General features: G+C 34.9%; 1 protein-coding gene and 1 non-coding gene across 19 annotated transcripts in view; both read right to left on the reverse strand.

The window, feature by feature from the left end:
- NUMB (NUMB endocytic adaptor protein) overlaps positions 1-15,826 on the reverse strand; it is a 156,348-nt gene that overhangs the window by 102,528 nt on the left and 37,994 nt on the right. For 13 of the 18 annotated variants that reach the window (XM_031679210.2, XM_031679207.2, XM_031679209.2 and 10 more), the window contains one exon: positions 10,140-10,270. Coding sequence is in view for 6 of the 18 variants with exons in the window: in XM_031679203.2 (XP_031535063.1) it covers positions 10,140-10,270 (131 nt within the window). In the remaining 12 variants the exon portion in view is untranslated. Of the gene's footprint in view, positions 1-9,512; positions 9,968-10,139; positions 10,274-10,737; positions 10,823-15,826 lie in introns of those variants that run through there. The other 5 variants (XM_072963379.1, XM_072963377.1, XM_072963378.1 and 2 more) reach the window with 3 other exon arrangements.
- Positions 9,051-9,157, reverse strand: LOC116281121 (U6 spliceosomal RNA). The gene has a single exon (XR_004190572.2). It is a non-coding gene; the product is annotated as a U6 spliceosomal RNA (small nuclear RNA).

Here is a 15,826-nt window from a genome sequence, read left to right on the forward strand (position 1 = left end):
CTGAAACTAACATTGTAAATCAACTATACTTCAAAAATTTTTTTAAATAAATAAATTTAAAAATAGCCCTATATGAAAAATTAAGCCTCCTCCTATGTTCTACTGCATAAGAGTGGTCAAGTGGGATGTCTCCAGAGCCAGATTTTGTTTGGGTTCAAATTGTATCTCCTTTACATATGGGGATATTTGAGCTTCAGATTCCTCAGCTGCCATGTGAGGATAACAATTATAAACTTATAAACTTGCTATGAGGATTAAGTGAGTTAATACATGGAAAGGATGTAGAGCAGTACTTGGCACACAGTAAAAGCTCAATCACTGTTTGCTATTATTATTGCTATTACATTTACCAAACTTTAATTAAACTCCTATTATGTACCGAATACAGTATGCAGTGTGTCATATAAGAAAAATCAAGGAAACTGATCTTTAATTTTCAGTCTAAATTATATTATACATCTCTCAATGAAGGTTTTTTTCCTATAACACCAGGTATTAAAAATAGAAGGCAGCATGGCCAATCGAAAGACAATCTAAAGCTCATCAGGTCTCATTACAAGTATGGGGAAATCTAGTCTACCTTTATGAGGTGCAAGCAGGGTCTAAATAGGATGAGGCAAGTGAGGTGCCTAGAGTATAAAATTTAAGAAGGCACTCACTCTCAGGGTCATGCAAGCATCTCACCCACAAGACTACAACCCATTCATTTATTCAAACAGGCCTATTTCTTGTCCTCAAGGAGGTAGCAATCCAGTGAAGGATGCAGATACACCAATGAATAACTGCAATTTAATTTTAGAGTTGCTATAATAAAGGTACATACTAGATACAAAGGTATCACAGAGGATGAAGTGGTTAAATTGACTTGGATAAGCCAGGGAGTAATTCAGAGAAGTGATTTAGCTGCATCTTGAAAAATGTATCATAGTACCCCGAGGAGGGCGGTGGGCAGGAAACAGTATTTCAGGCAAAGGGAATAGCTGGCAAAAGCTCAAAGGCAGAACATTTTGAAGGAATTACAAGGAATTTGGTGAGAATAATCTAAAAGGAAGCACTGAGCTGTAAAGCTAAAGTGGTACCTAGAAAACTGGTAAGTTTAGGTTCGTAAGTTAGAGTTCCTTAAACACCACACTTAGAAATCTATTTCACAAGCAGTAGAATATGATTATGAGTGGTACAAGGAGACCTGTGACCTAGGATACTTTCGGTTTTCTGACCCTTCTGGGCTAGAATAGTAACCTCCAAACTTTTTTTTTTTTTTTAATATACAGGGGTTCCAATTTCTAACACTTGCTATTTTCCGTCCTTTTTTATTACAGCCATCCTGGTGGGAGTGAAGAGGCATCTCATTGTGGCTTTGATAGTTATTACTTTTTGTTATCATTTTTATTTTTGGGGGTGGGTAATTAGGTTCATTTGCTTGTTTGTTTAATGGAGGTACTGAGGATTGAACCCCAGGACCTCCTGTATGCTAAGCATGCACTCTATACCACTGAGCTATACTGTCCCCCCAAACTTTTTTGATCCTGTACCCCAAACTAAAAAATTTTGAGCATATCCCTCAATGTATGTCTATTTATACTACATCTAGACATTACTATAGTCACATATTACATTAAACACGTAAGTAGAAGACATTTAAAGGATGAGATGATAAATACAGCAATACAAATATAATAGTCAAAAAGTAGAAACAATTCAAATGTCCATCAACTGATAAATAAATTTTTTAAATGTGGGTATATCCATACAATGGAATACTATTCAACAATAAAAAGGAATAATGCTAATTGATACACCCTACAATGTGGATGAGCCTCAAAAACATTAAGCTAAGTGAAAGAGGCCAGACACAAGATCACATATTGTATGATTCCATTTATATGAAATCCCCAGAAAAAGCAAATTTTGAGAGACAGAAAGTAGATTAGTGATTACCTGAGGCTGGGGGTAGGAACAAGCACACAAGAAATTTGGAGGTGGGTAATGATAGTATTCTAAAACTGAATTGTGGTGATGGTCATACAACTTTGTAAATTTACTAAAAATCACTGATCTGTATACATACAACAACTGAATTTTGTGGTACATAAATTATAGGCATACCTTGCAGATAATGCAGGTTTGGTTCTAGACTCCACTGCAATAAAACAAATATTGCAATAAAGCAAGTCAAATTTTTTGGTTTTCCAGTGCATATAAAAGTTATGTTTATTATGTGTGGAACAAATGAACAAACATAACAGAACAGAAACAGAGCTACAGATAGAAAAAACAGGTGGTTGCCAGAGGGGAGAGGGGAAGGGAGGAAAGAAACAGGTGAGGGAGACTGAGGTACAAACTTCCAGTCGTAAAATAAATGAGTCATGGGTATGAAATATACAGTGTAGGGAATACAGTCCATAACTTTGTATGGTTACGTATCATAGACTTACTGTGGTGGTCATTTTGAAATGCACAGTAATATCAAATCACCATGTTGTATAACAGGAACCAACATAGTGTTGAAGGTCAATTATACTTCAAAAATAAACAAACTCAGAAAAGATGAGAACTGCAGTTACCAGAGGTGGGGTGGGGGAGTGAGTGGAGGGAGGGAACTGGATGAAGGCAGCCAAAAGGTACAAACTTGCAGCATAAGATAAATAAGTACTAGAGATGTAAAGTACAAGGTAAGTGTAATGAACATTACTGTATGTTATAAATGAAAGTTGTTAAGAGTAAATCCTGAGCTCTCATCAAAAGAAGAAAACATTTTTCTATTTCTTTAGTTTTGTATCTGTATGAGATAATGGATGTCCACTAAACTTATGATAATCATTTCATGATGTACATAAGTCAAATCATTATGCTGTACACCTTTAACTTACACAGTGCTGTATGTCAATTATATCCCAGTTAGACTAGAAAAAAGTTATGTTTACACTATACTTTAGTGTAAATATTTAAAGTGTAAAATAATAGCATTATGTCTATGAAAACAATATATTTAATTGTAAATGTAATTTAATTTAAAAATACTATACTGCTAAAAAATGCTATCATCTGAGCCTTCAGTGAGTCATAATCTTTTTCAAACAGTAACACCAAAGATCAATGATCACAAAATACCGTAATATAATAAAAATAAAAATAAAAGTGTTTAAAATATTGTGAGAACTACCAAAATATGACAGAGACATAAAGTGAGCGAATGCTGTTGGAAAAATAGGGCCAATACTGTTGCTCCATGCACAGTTGCCACAAACCTTCGATTTGCAACAACAAAAAATAGCATCTGTGAAGTACAATTAAATGAGATTATGCCTGTATTTGTCAATAATTTGCCTAAAAACAAAAAATAACGTGAAAAGCTTAATGCACATATCTATGCAAAGTAAGTTCCTAATAGTCTAGAAAACAAAGCTGGAAGTAAAAAGGCTGGTAAGGGAGCCTATTTGACAGTTGAAAGACAGTATGGAGACCTAAATGTAAGACTGTGACAGTAAGAATGCTAAGAAAAGGACTTCTTGAAGTAAGATTATTAAATTATCCACCACAAAAATCATTCTGAGATTTCATGTTTAGCAGGTACATATTATACTAATAAAATATAACGACAATATTCTTATTAATTTTAAAATTCCAAAGACCAGACTCAATCAATACCACCTCAGTTTTGCTCTGACAAAAGAGTTAATTTCAATACAGTACCTTATACTCTGGGGAATTCTTTCTTACGGCTTCGTCATCACTCTATAGACAACTTCGCAAGGTGTTCAAGCCTCTATTCTCCTTTATTTTTTTCTTAATCAATGTGTCACAAATCAGGTAAACTGCAACTTGTTGGAAAATGGTGCAGTTTTATGATACGAATAACCAGGTTTTTCTTATATGGTTAATGTACTCAGAAAATAACACATTTTTCATTTGATCATGTTTTTCTGTGAAACAAACTTTTAATAAATATTAACTAGTATTAACATCTTCAAAAGGATGAGATACGATTTAAAGAAATACCAATATCAAAATACTCTTAATCCTTAACTCATCCTTCACTGCTCATTCTAACCTGGTTTTATTAAGCACTGAGTCTTCTAATAGAACTGGACTTTCCTGATGTTTATCCAGTTTTAAGATTCTCAAGAGATTTAAAGATGTCAAAATTCTCAAGCCTCCCTCTTCTAAAGATTAAAATATCCCAATGGAAGAGATTCCTCTGACTTCCTTCTGCTCTTGTAAATTTAAGTTTACCGTTACATGAGATTCAGAGTTAATGGATAAGTTTTCTCCTCCATAACCAGAAGAGAAAAGAGAAACATCCAGCAAAATATCTCCATTCATTAATGGACTTCCTTCCAATTAGACCTCAATAATTTTCCTCACCTGTTCATTTCTATTATCCTTAGGTCACTATCTAATGTTAATGTTTACTGATTAACATAAAATCTGTGCCCTTATAAACAGAGACCCATATCACAAAGTTTTTACTGTCAGTCCTCTGACACAGACTGCTCAATTTGTAATAGTAACTTGGAATTAATACAAATTCCAAACTCAGAAGCTAACATTTAAAAAAATATTATAATTAGGTTAACATCAATACAAATTTATATCTCTACTGCTATCTTACAAAAATGGCCCTGTCATGAATGATTAAGTTATTGTAATATGCAGAATTTCTAATTTACTGATTTTTTTTTAAAATTTACTGAACTGATAAAAAAGAAAGGTTGGTATTCTACATAATGTGAAACATCATCATATGTGTCAAAAGGCAAGACCTCCTTGGCAAAATGAAGAAAACAGCCTAGCTCTATTAAACACTGTGAACCGTTAAGCATTAAAAAAGAATGTCCTATTCAATACTGTACTAGACATTCTAGTTATAGAGAATTAAGCAAGAAAAAGAAATAGAAGGAATCCAAGTTGGAAAGGAAGAAGTAAAACTATCTATATTCTCAAATGTCATGATCCCATATATAGAAAACCCCAAAGAATACACACCCAGAGAAACACACACAAAAATACAAGAGCTGATAAACAAAATCATTAAAGTTTTCAGGGTACAAGGTCAATATACAAAGTAAGTTGTGTTTCTGTATACAGCTGACCCCCGAACAACATGGAGGTTAGGGGTACTGATCCTCCATGCAGTTGAAAATCCATGTAAAGCTTTAGTCGGCCCTCCACATTCAAGATTCTTCTCTGCTCAAGGTTCTGCATCCACAGATTCAACCAACCTTAGATCTCATATTATAATACATGTTTATTGAAAAAAAAAATCCATGTATAAATAGACCCTCACAGTTCAAACCCATGTTTTTCAAGGGTCAACTGTACTAGCAATAAAATATCCAAAAAGGCAACTAAGAAAACAATGCCACTTGCAACAGCACCCATAAGAATAAAATTCTTAGCAATAAATTTAACCAAGACTTCCACACTGAAAACTCCAAAGCATTACTGAAAGACATTAAAGACCTAAATAATTGTAAGACATTTCATGTTCATGGATTGAAAACTTAATATTGTTAAAATGGCAATACTACCCACAGCAAGCCTACTGAAAGCAATACTACGCAAAGCAAATTCAATGCAATCCCTACCAAAATTCCAATAGTCTTTTTCTGCAGGAAAAGAAAAGCCAATCTTAAAATTCATACGGTATCTCAAGAGGCCCCAAACAGCCAAGCTATCTTGAAAAAGAATAACAAAGTTAGAAGACTCACACTTCCTCATTTCAAAACTTAACTACAAAGCTACCGTAATCAAAATAGTGTGATAGTACATAAGGAAAGACAGATAGACTAATGGAATAGAATTGAGAGTCCAGAAATAAACCCATATACCTATGGTCAGTTGATTTTCAACAAGGATGCCAAGACTGTTCAATGAGGGAAAGCACAGTCTCTTCAATAAATGGTACTGAGTCAACTGGATATTCACATGCAAAGAATGATGCTGAGCCCTTAACTCACACTACATTAAAAAAATTAAAATCAAGTCAACCTTACACCATATACAACTGGAAACAGATCAAAAACTTAAATGAAAGGCTTAAAACTATAAAACTCTTAGAAGAAAACACTGGGGAAAGCTTCATGACATTTTATTTGGGAATAATTCCTTGTATATGATACGAAAAACAAAGGCATCAAAAGTAAAAATAGATAAATTAGACTATATCAAAACTAAAAACGTCTACTCATTAAAGGAAACAATCAACAGAGTGAAATGGCAACTTATAGAAGATGAGAAAATGTTTCCCAATCTTATATCTGATACTGAGTTAGTACCCAGAGCTCTCATAATACAACAATAAAAAAACAAAGAACTTGATTAGAAAGTAGGCTAAGGTCTTGAACAGACATTCTCCATAGAAACTATACTTATATTTGTACAATGGCCAACAATATTTATATTTGTACAATGGCCAACAATCACATGAAAAAATGCTCAAATGGCTCAACATCACTAATCTCTAGAGAAATACAAATCAAAACCACAATAAGATACCTCTCACACCCATTAGAAAGGTTATTATTGAAAAACAAACAAAATACCAAGTGCTGGTGAAGTTGTGAAGAAACTGGAACTCTTGTGCACTGTTGCTGAGAATGTAAAATGGTGCAGCCACTATAGAAACAGTATGGCAGTTCCTCAAAATTTAAACAAAATTACCATAATTCCACTTCCCATATACCCAAAAGAATCAAAAGCAGAGGCTCAAAGAGATATTTGTACACCAATGTTCACAGCAGCATTATTCACAATAGCCAAAAGCTGGAAGCAACCCAAGAGTCCATTAAAGGATGAATGGATACACAAAATGTGGTACAAACAGGACAATGTAATATTATTCAGCCTTAAAAATGAAGGAAATTCTGACACATGCTACAAGGATGATCCTAGAGGACATGATGCTAAGTCAAATAGGCCAGTCACAAAGACAGTATATGATTCCACTTATATGAGGTAACTAGAATAGTCAAATTCATATACAGAAAGTAGAATGCTGGTAGCCAGGAGCTAGACAAAGTGGAGAATAGGGAGTTGTTCAATGGGTAAAGAGTTTCCATTTTATAAGACTTAGAGTTTGGGAGATTGGTTACACAACAATGTGAATGTACTTAATACTACTGACTTAATACTACTAACTATACACAAATGGTTAATATGGTCAATTTTATGCTCTGCCAATCACTTCCTTACCACAAATTTTAAAAACTTTTGTTAAACATTTCATACATAAAAAGTACAATATGTTTTAATAATTGGGGGAGGGAGGGTCATAGGAAGGTCACACAACTTCTGCTTTGCCAAAAACATGTATAAGCATGAATGGAATGCCATTTTCAACTGAAAATCATTATAATTTTAGAAAAAAGAATTTCAACAGAAAATAATGGAAAGTAAGAGAACCACCAACCCCAAAGGAATATTTCTGCCTTCCATAATTATTCAAAATTATTTTTGCATTTTAAAAGACTATTTACATAGTCATACATATTTACAAGAGAACGTCATCATTCACCTCCTTCATGGATTGAATAAAGTGACACAGACTAAACACTACCATATTTGCAATTTCTATAGGGTGTCTTAGGAGTTTCTATTTTTGTTTGTTTTAGCTTCAGTCAGAAACCAGTATCTCACTTTTTTTTAAATCCTCTTAGGCATTGGCCTTGTGGAAAGAACACAAGACAAGGCATTCAGTAAACCTGGAAAAGATGTTACCAGCAATTTACCTACTCAGACTACTTAAAGGCAAAAGTGGGCAAAAAAAAAATGCTTAAAATAAAATACGTGGCAAGTTAACTGCTTAGAAGATTTTATATATGTTTGTACCTGAACACATGCATGTATTTTGTTCTTGTAATTTAAGATATAATATTTCATGCTACCTACAATCATTATTCTCAATCTACTAATTTTTTTAATTGAAGTACAGTCAATTACAATGTGTCTATCTCTGGTGTACAGCACAATATCCCAGTCATGCATATACATACCTATATTCATTTTCATATTTTTTCCATTAAAAGTTATTAAAAGATATTGAACCCAATCTATTTCTACTGGAAAACATCTCATCCTGTTTTTAAAAGCAAAAAAAAAAAAAAAAAAAAAAAAAAAAAAAAAAACCTTTTCAATTATTGTATCTTTTGGACTAAAATATATTGTTTCACAAATTCAGTCAATTTTGATTATTCACAGTTAAGAGCAAACTTCTGAAATTACCTCTACTGTCACAATAGCTGGTTCATTTTCCATTGTAGAATATCTATCTACCTGTGAGTAGTGGGGAAATAGTAGTGAACCAACTCAGCTGAATTAGGCTCATTATGACACATATCACCTAGGAATGGGAAAGCATCTAGACAGCAAGAAAATTTTCTGGGTCTAAGAGATTAATAAGATGCTTGCTCCCTAGAACTTATTTCCCAGCTATAGTGAATGAACCAACACCCCCACGTAATGCTTAGAGGATTATCCTGTTATATCCAGAAATTAAATATCTGCTATATTCAAACCTGCCACAGACATACATAATTTATATAATTATATAAATGCAACAATTTATATAATTAATGAGTAAGTGTGATCAGTAAGACAACTAAATATTCTATAACTTGGCAAGTTTCCTTGTCCCACTGAAAAAAACTTTAAATATTTACCAGAAATTAAGTAGGTAAAATTGTACAATCCTGAAAAAGATTACATAGTTTTCCTTAAAAGAATCAGCGGACAAAACAAACTTGACACATATGATAATAATACTGGCACCAGTTTCTCAAATCTACTATGTTGGAAAGTTTCCCAAATAATTCTTAATTATTAAAATAAACAAAAAAAAATGGAAAAACCCAGTAGACTTGCAACAAAAATAACTAGCATTTTCTCAAAAACAAAAAATCCAAACTACAAATCTTATTCTGCATCTTGTTTATAAATTTTTGTCTCTTTTGATTATAGCAGTATGCTGCTTTGTTGATACAAAAGAAAATTCAAAATTTATTTTATTTCTGTTTAGACATCTTATTTTCTGTTTTTTTTTTTTTTAATAAAAAAATATGGAACGCTTCACGAATTTGCGTGTCATCCTTGCGCAGGGGCCATGCTAATCTTCTCTGTATCGTTCCAATTTTAGTATATGTGCTGCCGAAGCGAGCACTAGACATCTTATTTTCAATATCAGACTGTAGTAGACAAGAAGAGCACAAAAAAATTCTTACTCATACACCATAATTTCCTGAAAATATTCTTCTTTTTCATTTATTACATCCATGATTATATTCTTTGTCTTACACGTAATATAAATTGTGGCAGATTACACAGTCCAAAAATAGCTACAATGGCAGATTCTATCCCGTGTGCATCTTACAATCTGATGTTGATACTCGTCCTTTCAAGTGGTGAGGCCTATGTCTACCCTCCTCTGAACCTCAGTGTATGTATTTATCACTACCTCAAGCAACAGAAGAGAGTAGAGTAACACTATGTGACTTCCGAAAGTCTAACATGTAGACCTTGCTCTCTTAGGATGCTCTCCCTCGTAACCCAGCCACGTGTTGTGAGGAAGCCATGCAAACAAAAAGAGAGGTCATGTGTAGAGGTTCTGGCCTACAGTCCTGGCCAAGGTCCCTGCCAACAGCCATCATTAACCACCAGAAACATGAGTGAGCAAGCCTTCAAATGATACTAGCTCCCAGCCATTGAGCCACCCTCACCCCTCCAGCAACCCCACCTCTCACCACATGTTAACAGAGACAAGCTGTCCCCATCAAGAGTGCCTTGCCCAAATTGCAGATACATGAGCAAACTAAATGACTGATTATGTTTCAAACCACTAAGTCTGGGTAGTTTCTTATACAACACTAACATAAGCTTAGAAACACAATCTGAAAAATATACAAAGAGAGAAAGAGAAAAAAAATTAATTACCCTAAGTTTCACCACTGTTAACATTTTGACATATCTTTTACAATCAAGAAAATATTTTGCCCAATCACCTAAGATTTCACATGCTTTGTTTTTACCAGAATAAATGGTTAAATTTTTAAAGGCAGTCAACTGTTTGCATCCAACAAGAAACAGGAAGGAAGAAAGTTAGCATTCATCCTACTTTTCTTATCCTCACTATCTCCTTCACTTACCTGTCCTAAGTGAGGAGTCTGAGGATGGCTGGTCCAGCAATATTCCAATCTATGGATGTGAATCAAGATCTTGGGTTCAACAGCAGCTGCACTGGGCCTCTTCCCTGGAAGAAGTTGCTTAAGCCCCAAATCTGAAATTTTCAAGGAAAGAAAATGCTAAATATAGACATCTCTTTTTAATCATTTTAACTTCCATCTCTACAACTGAATGCGAGCTGATAGAGTAGGGTAAGATTACATGGAAGTGAATGTACAGGTTTCACTAAAAATGGAGTCAGGTAATATGGATTCAAGTCCCAGCTCTACTTCTTAATAGCTATATGATCTTAGGGAAGGTACAAATTCTCTGTGCCTGAATCTCATCATGGGATAAAGACTGAGGTGACAGGATCAAAATTTGGGGCTGAGAGTCAGGAGACCTAGGCTCTAAACTCAGTGATCATTCTGCCTTGCTGTAAGAACTCTGATACTTCCCTGGTTCAGATACATTATCTCTAAAAGGAGAGGACTGTATTAGATAATAGTTCCTGAAATCTAATTCTTGAACAGATGCCAGCCACCACCAAAAAATGGGTGTAAAGTTACTACCTATACTTACAATAAATTGTCCTTCCCACTTCTTTGGATGTTACAATGGCTTCCTTTATGAGATGATACGATAGTAGTGGTTGTGTTTTAAATACCTAAAGAGTCAAAATCAAAAGCTGTAGCCCTTCGTAAACAATCTCAATTTTCTTTTTAGAAATTCTACTGTCTAAAATTCCTTTTACTTCCAATATTCTACATATTTTTCACTTCTCAACTTTTATTAGGTACCTAATACATAACAAGTCCTCTACTAGTTTTTGAGGGGCCCCAGGAATATTTAAGACTAGACTCTACCCAAAAAAAAAGTCCCAAACTAACAGGGAAACAGACACATAAACCTCAAATAAAATACAATGGTTTAAGTCTTCCAACAGAGGTTTTGCACCTACGACATAGAGGAGGTAGAACGAATTGAGTTTTTAACTTAAGTAGGATTTTGGAGCGAGTTTTATAGTGTACGAAAAATTAACTCTTTGAACCTCAATTTCTGTAATGCAAAACAGTAATGATTACAGATACCGCTGAATCGTAAATAGATAAGATGCTAAAAATAAAGGGCCAATCCATTCAAAAGTTCGGCTTATACACCTTCCAGAAGGTAAAATTAAAATGTATCATCTATTAATGATCTGGCACAAAAGGGGTTATTTACAACACTAATTTACACTCAGTGGTACCTTTCTCTACTGACCTCTAAACAACTGAAGGGCACTACCAAGGCTGCTCCATTTTATATTTCTAGCACCTAGTACAATGTCTTATGAATAATAAGTATCAATAAATAGCTTGTTAGAAAAAAAAGACAATGAATGGCTTTTTTTCTTTTATACGAATTAAAGTTATAGTAGCTGAAAGTAAAAATTCTTAAGATTTTCACTCAAAACTAATTTTAAGTGTACATTTTAAGTGTCCAAACCTGTCATATTGGAATCTGGATATGCATGCCTGTTTTAAAAAGCAAAATAAATTCACCACAGACAATGCAATAGTAGTTTTCCTGAATAAAAAGACTAGTAGCAGCTAACATTTATTGAGCACTTACTATTTGTCAAATACTCTTGTAAGCATTTCCACTTTAATTTTCTCACTTAATCCTAACAACTCTTATGAAAAGGACTGTTAATACTATCATTTTATAACTAGAAAAACTGATGCACAGAGCAGTTAAGTTACTTTCAATATCACAAAACTACTAAGCAATAGGGCTTAGATTAAAAAAAAATATATCAGAAGGTTTCGGTCAAGATGGCAGAGTGGTAGGACCACGAGCTTGCCTCTCCTTGAGACTACAATGAAACCACAACTGAATGCTAAACAACCATCGAAAAAAGACTGGAACCTAGCAAAAAAGATCTTCTGCAACTGGAAACACAAAGGAGGAACCACAGCAGGATGGTAGGAGGGGCGTGTTCACAATATAATTGGGCCCCATACCCCGGGGTTGGGCGACTCACAAGCTGAAGATTTGTTAAGTCACAGAGGCCCTCCCACAGGAGTGAGAGCTCTAAGCCCCACGTCAATCTCCCAAGCTCGGGTCCCGGCATTGGGAAGAGAAGGAGACCCCAGGACATCTGGTTTTGAAGGACAGGGGGGAGTGGCTCTGGAAGCCTTAGAGGACTGGGGGAAACGGAGACTCCATTTGCTTGAGAAGCCTACATGGAAACTCACATGCACTGGGTCCAAGGACAGAGGCAGTGATTTCATAGGAACCTGGGCCAGACCTGCCTGCTGGATTTGGATGGTCTCCTGGGGATGTGGGGGATGGCTGCTGCTCACTCAGGGGACATAAAAGCTGGTGGCAGACATTCTGGGAGTGTTAATCTACATAAGCTTTCCTGGAGGCTGACGTCTTGAATGGATCATTAGCATCAAGACCTAGCCCCACCCAACAGCCTGTAGGGAAGCCTCAGGCCAAACAACATACAGGGTGGGAACATCGGCAGACTCCCTGAGCCACAAAGGCCTCTAGACACAGCCCTACCCACCAGAGGTCCAGGACCAAGCTTTACCCAGCAGTGAGTAGGCACCAGCTCCTCCTGCCAGGAAACCTGCATAAGCCTCTAGTCCAGCCTCATCCACCAGGGGCAGATACTAGAAATAAGAAAACAATGATCTCAAAGCCTGTAGAAGGAATCCACAAACACATAGAAAGATAGACAATATGAGGCGGCAAAGGAGTATCTCCCAGGCCAAGCCACAAAATCCCAGAAGAAGAAATAAGTGATGAGGAGATAGGTAATTTATCTGAGAAAGAGTTTAAAGTAATGATGGCCAAGATGTCAGAGAACTCAAGAGGAGTATAGATAGATGCACAGAGTGAAGTTTCTAGCAAAGAGTTGGAACATATAAAGAATACCCAAACAGAGTTGAAGAATAAAATCACTGAAATAAACAATACACTAGAAGGAACCCAGAATAGACTAAATGGGGCAGAAGGATGGATTAATGAGCTAGAAGACAGATTAGTGGAAATCAGTACTTCAGAACAGAGAAAAGAAAAAAGAATAAAAAGGAATGAGGATAGTTTAAGAGAACTCTGGGGCAACATGAAGAGCTCTAATATTCACATTATAGTGGTCCCAGAAAGAGAAGAGAGAGAGAAAGGACCTGAGAAAATTTGGGGAGAGATAATAACCGAAAATCCCCCAACTTGGGAAAGGAAACAGTCACCCAGGTCCTGGAAGCACAGAGTACCGCACAGGATCAACCCAAAGGGGAACATACCAAGGCACATAGCTATCAAATTGACAACAATTAAGGATAAGGAGAAAACATTAAAATTAGCAAGAGAAAAGCAACCAATAACAAACAAGGGAACTCCCATAAGGTTATCAGCTGATTTTTCAGCAGAAACTCTACACGGCAGAACGGAGTGGCATGATATATTTAAAGTGATGCAAGGGGGAAACTTACAACCAAGAATACTCTATCCATCAAGGCTCTCATTCAGACTTGATGGAGAAATCAAAAGCTTCACAGATAAACAAAAGCTAAAAGATTTCAGCACCACCAAACCAGCTTTACAACAAATGTAAAGGACCTTCTCTAATCATCAAACCATCAGAAAAGAGAACAAAAAGAAGAGAGAGAAAAAAAAGAGAAACCTACAAAAGATTGCTTTGGCTATTTGGGGTCTTTTGTGGTTCCTTATAAATTTCGGAATTGTTTGTTCTAATTCTGTGAGGAATGTTGCGAGTATTTAATGGGGGTTGCGTTGGATCTGTGGATTGCTTTGGGCAGTGTGGCCATTTTGATAGTGTTGATTCTTCCAATCCAAGAGCACAAGAAATCTTTCCATTTCTTTGTATCATTTTGGTTTTCAGAGTATAGGTAACCTCTTTGGTTAAGTTTATTTGTAGGTATTTTGTTGTTTGTGATGTAATAGAAATGTTTCTGCCAGTTATAAAATTCTGGTTTTTGAAGTGGAAAAAAAATGAATAAGAATGTGACAATGAATATATGTATGTTCATGTATAACTGAAAAATTGTGCTCTACACTGGAAATTGACACAACATTGTAAACTGACTATAACTCAGTAAAAAACATGTAAAAAAAAAGTGAATGAAGGGCCACAAATGGCAAAATACCCTTCTTTTTTATGAGTGAGTTGCACTCCATTACAAATACACACACACACACACACACACACACAACACACACACATATATGCTGTATCTCCATTACTTACTCAACTATTGATGTGCACTTAGGATGCTTCCATATCTTGGCAATTATAAATAATGTTGCTGTTAATAGCAGGGTGTATGTATCTTTCTGAGTTAATTCTTAATTTGTGGTTGGCTTTATTCCTTTGACAACTATGTAAGTTTAAAAAACTAAAGCTCTAAACGTTCTTAGAAACAATGAACAGCACATATATGTAAATTTAAAAATGTATGTGCAGTAAAATAAAAAAAAGATCTATCAAGCCATGAAAGACATAGATGAAACTTAAAAGACATATTACTAAATGAAAGAAGTCAGTCAGAAAAGGCTACAAACTGTATGATTCCAACCAAATGACACTCTGGAAAAGGCACAGCTACAGAAACAATAAAAAGATCGTGGTTTCCAGGGGCTTGGGGTTAGGGAGAGAGGGAGAAATGAATAGATGGAGCACAAGGGATTTTTAGGGCAATGAAATTATTCTGTATGATACTATAGTGGTGGTTACATGTCATTATGCATTTGTCAAAACCCACAGAATGTACAACATTAAGAGTAAACCCTAATGTAAACTATGGGCTTTTGGCTGATAATAATGTGCCCATGTTGGTTCATCAATTGTACCAAATATGCCACACTGATGAGGGATGTTGAGGGTAGGGAAGTATATATGCATGGGTGGGGAGGGCTATGTGGAAACTCTGTTATTTTCTGCTCAATTCTGTTGTGAACCTGAAACTGCTCTAAAAGAATAGTCTAGTAAATGACAAAATAAAAATAAAAATAAATAAAATTTTCATTTATCAACATAAAAAGAAAAAGATCAAACTACATGACTCCAGAGCCCTCTTTTTCATTTTTCTTTAATAACTTTTTTAAAAAAGAAAGATTCCTCCAGAACTAGAACATTTGCTCATAATGATTCTTTAAAAAAAAAGAAAACCTAAACAAAGAGTCCTTTAATATGTGTGCTAAGCAAAAATATACGATATAGTCCCTGCTCTCAAAGGTCCCATGCACCAATGTGGTAGTGTAATATTAACAAGTCACACCTTAATTTTACTTTTTAAAATTTAATTGTTTCAACGTTAGGCTTATCTGTAATTTCTTTCTTATTTACTTTACATTTTATATTTATATTACTTTTTCATTTATTTTATATTTCAATTACATTTCCAGGCTATCTTGAGTTTTCAGAATATATATAGAATAGGCTTATATAGTCCTAAAGAAAAAGTAAGTTAAAAACTAGAAGCCATTAGAAACTTATTTTGTATGGATATCTACTTTCAGATAATTACATTTTTTAAAACCCACAGACTAAGAACAGCTAAATTTCACTTCCAATAGATGCTCTAACAAAACAATCACATGTAATTTGCAAAATATATTTTTAGCCTACAGTGTGTTTCACTTCATTTCTTCCTTAGTC

This window comes from Vicugna pacos, chromosome 6 (genome assembly GCF_048564905.1).
Source record: "Vicugna pacos chromosome 6, VicPac4, whole genome shotgun sequence".
NCBI classification, from domain to species: Eukaryota; Metazoa; Chordata; class Mammalia; order Artiodactyla; family Camelidae; genus Vicugna; species Vicugna pacos.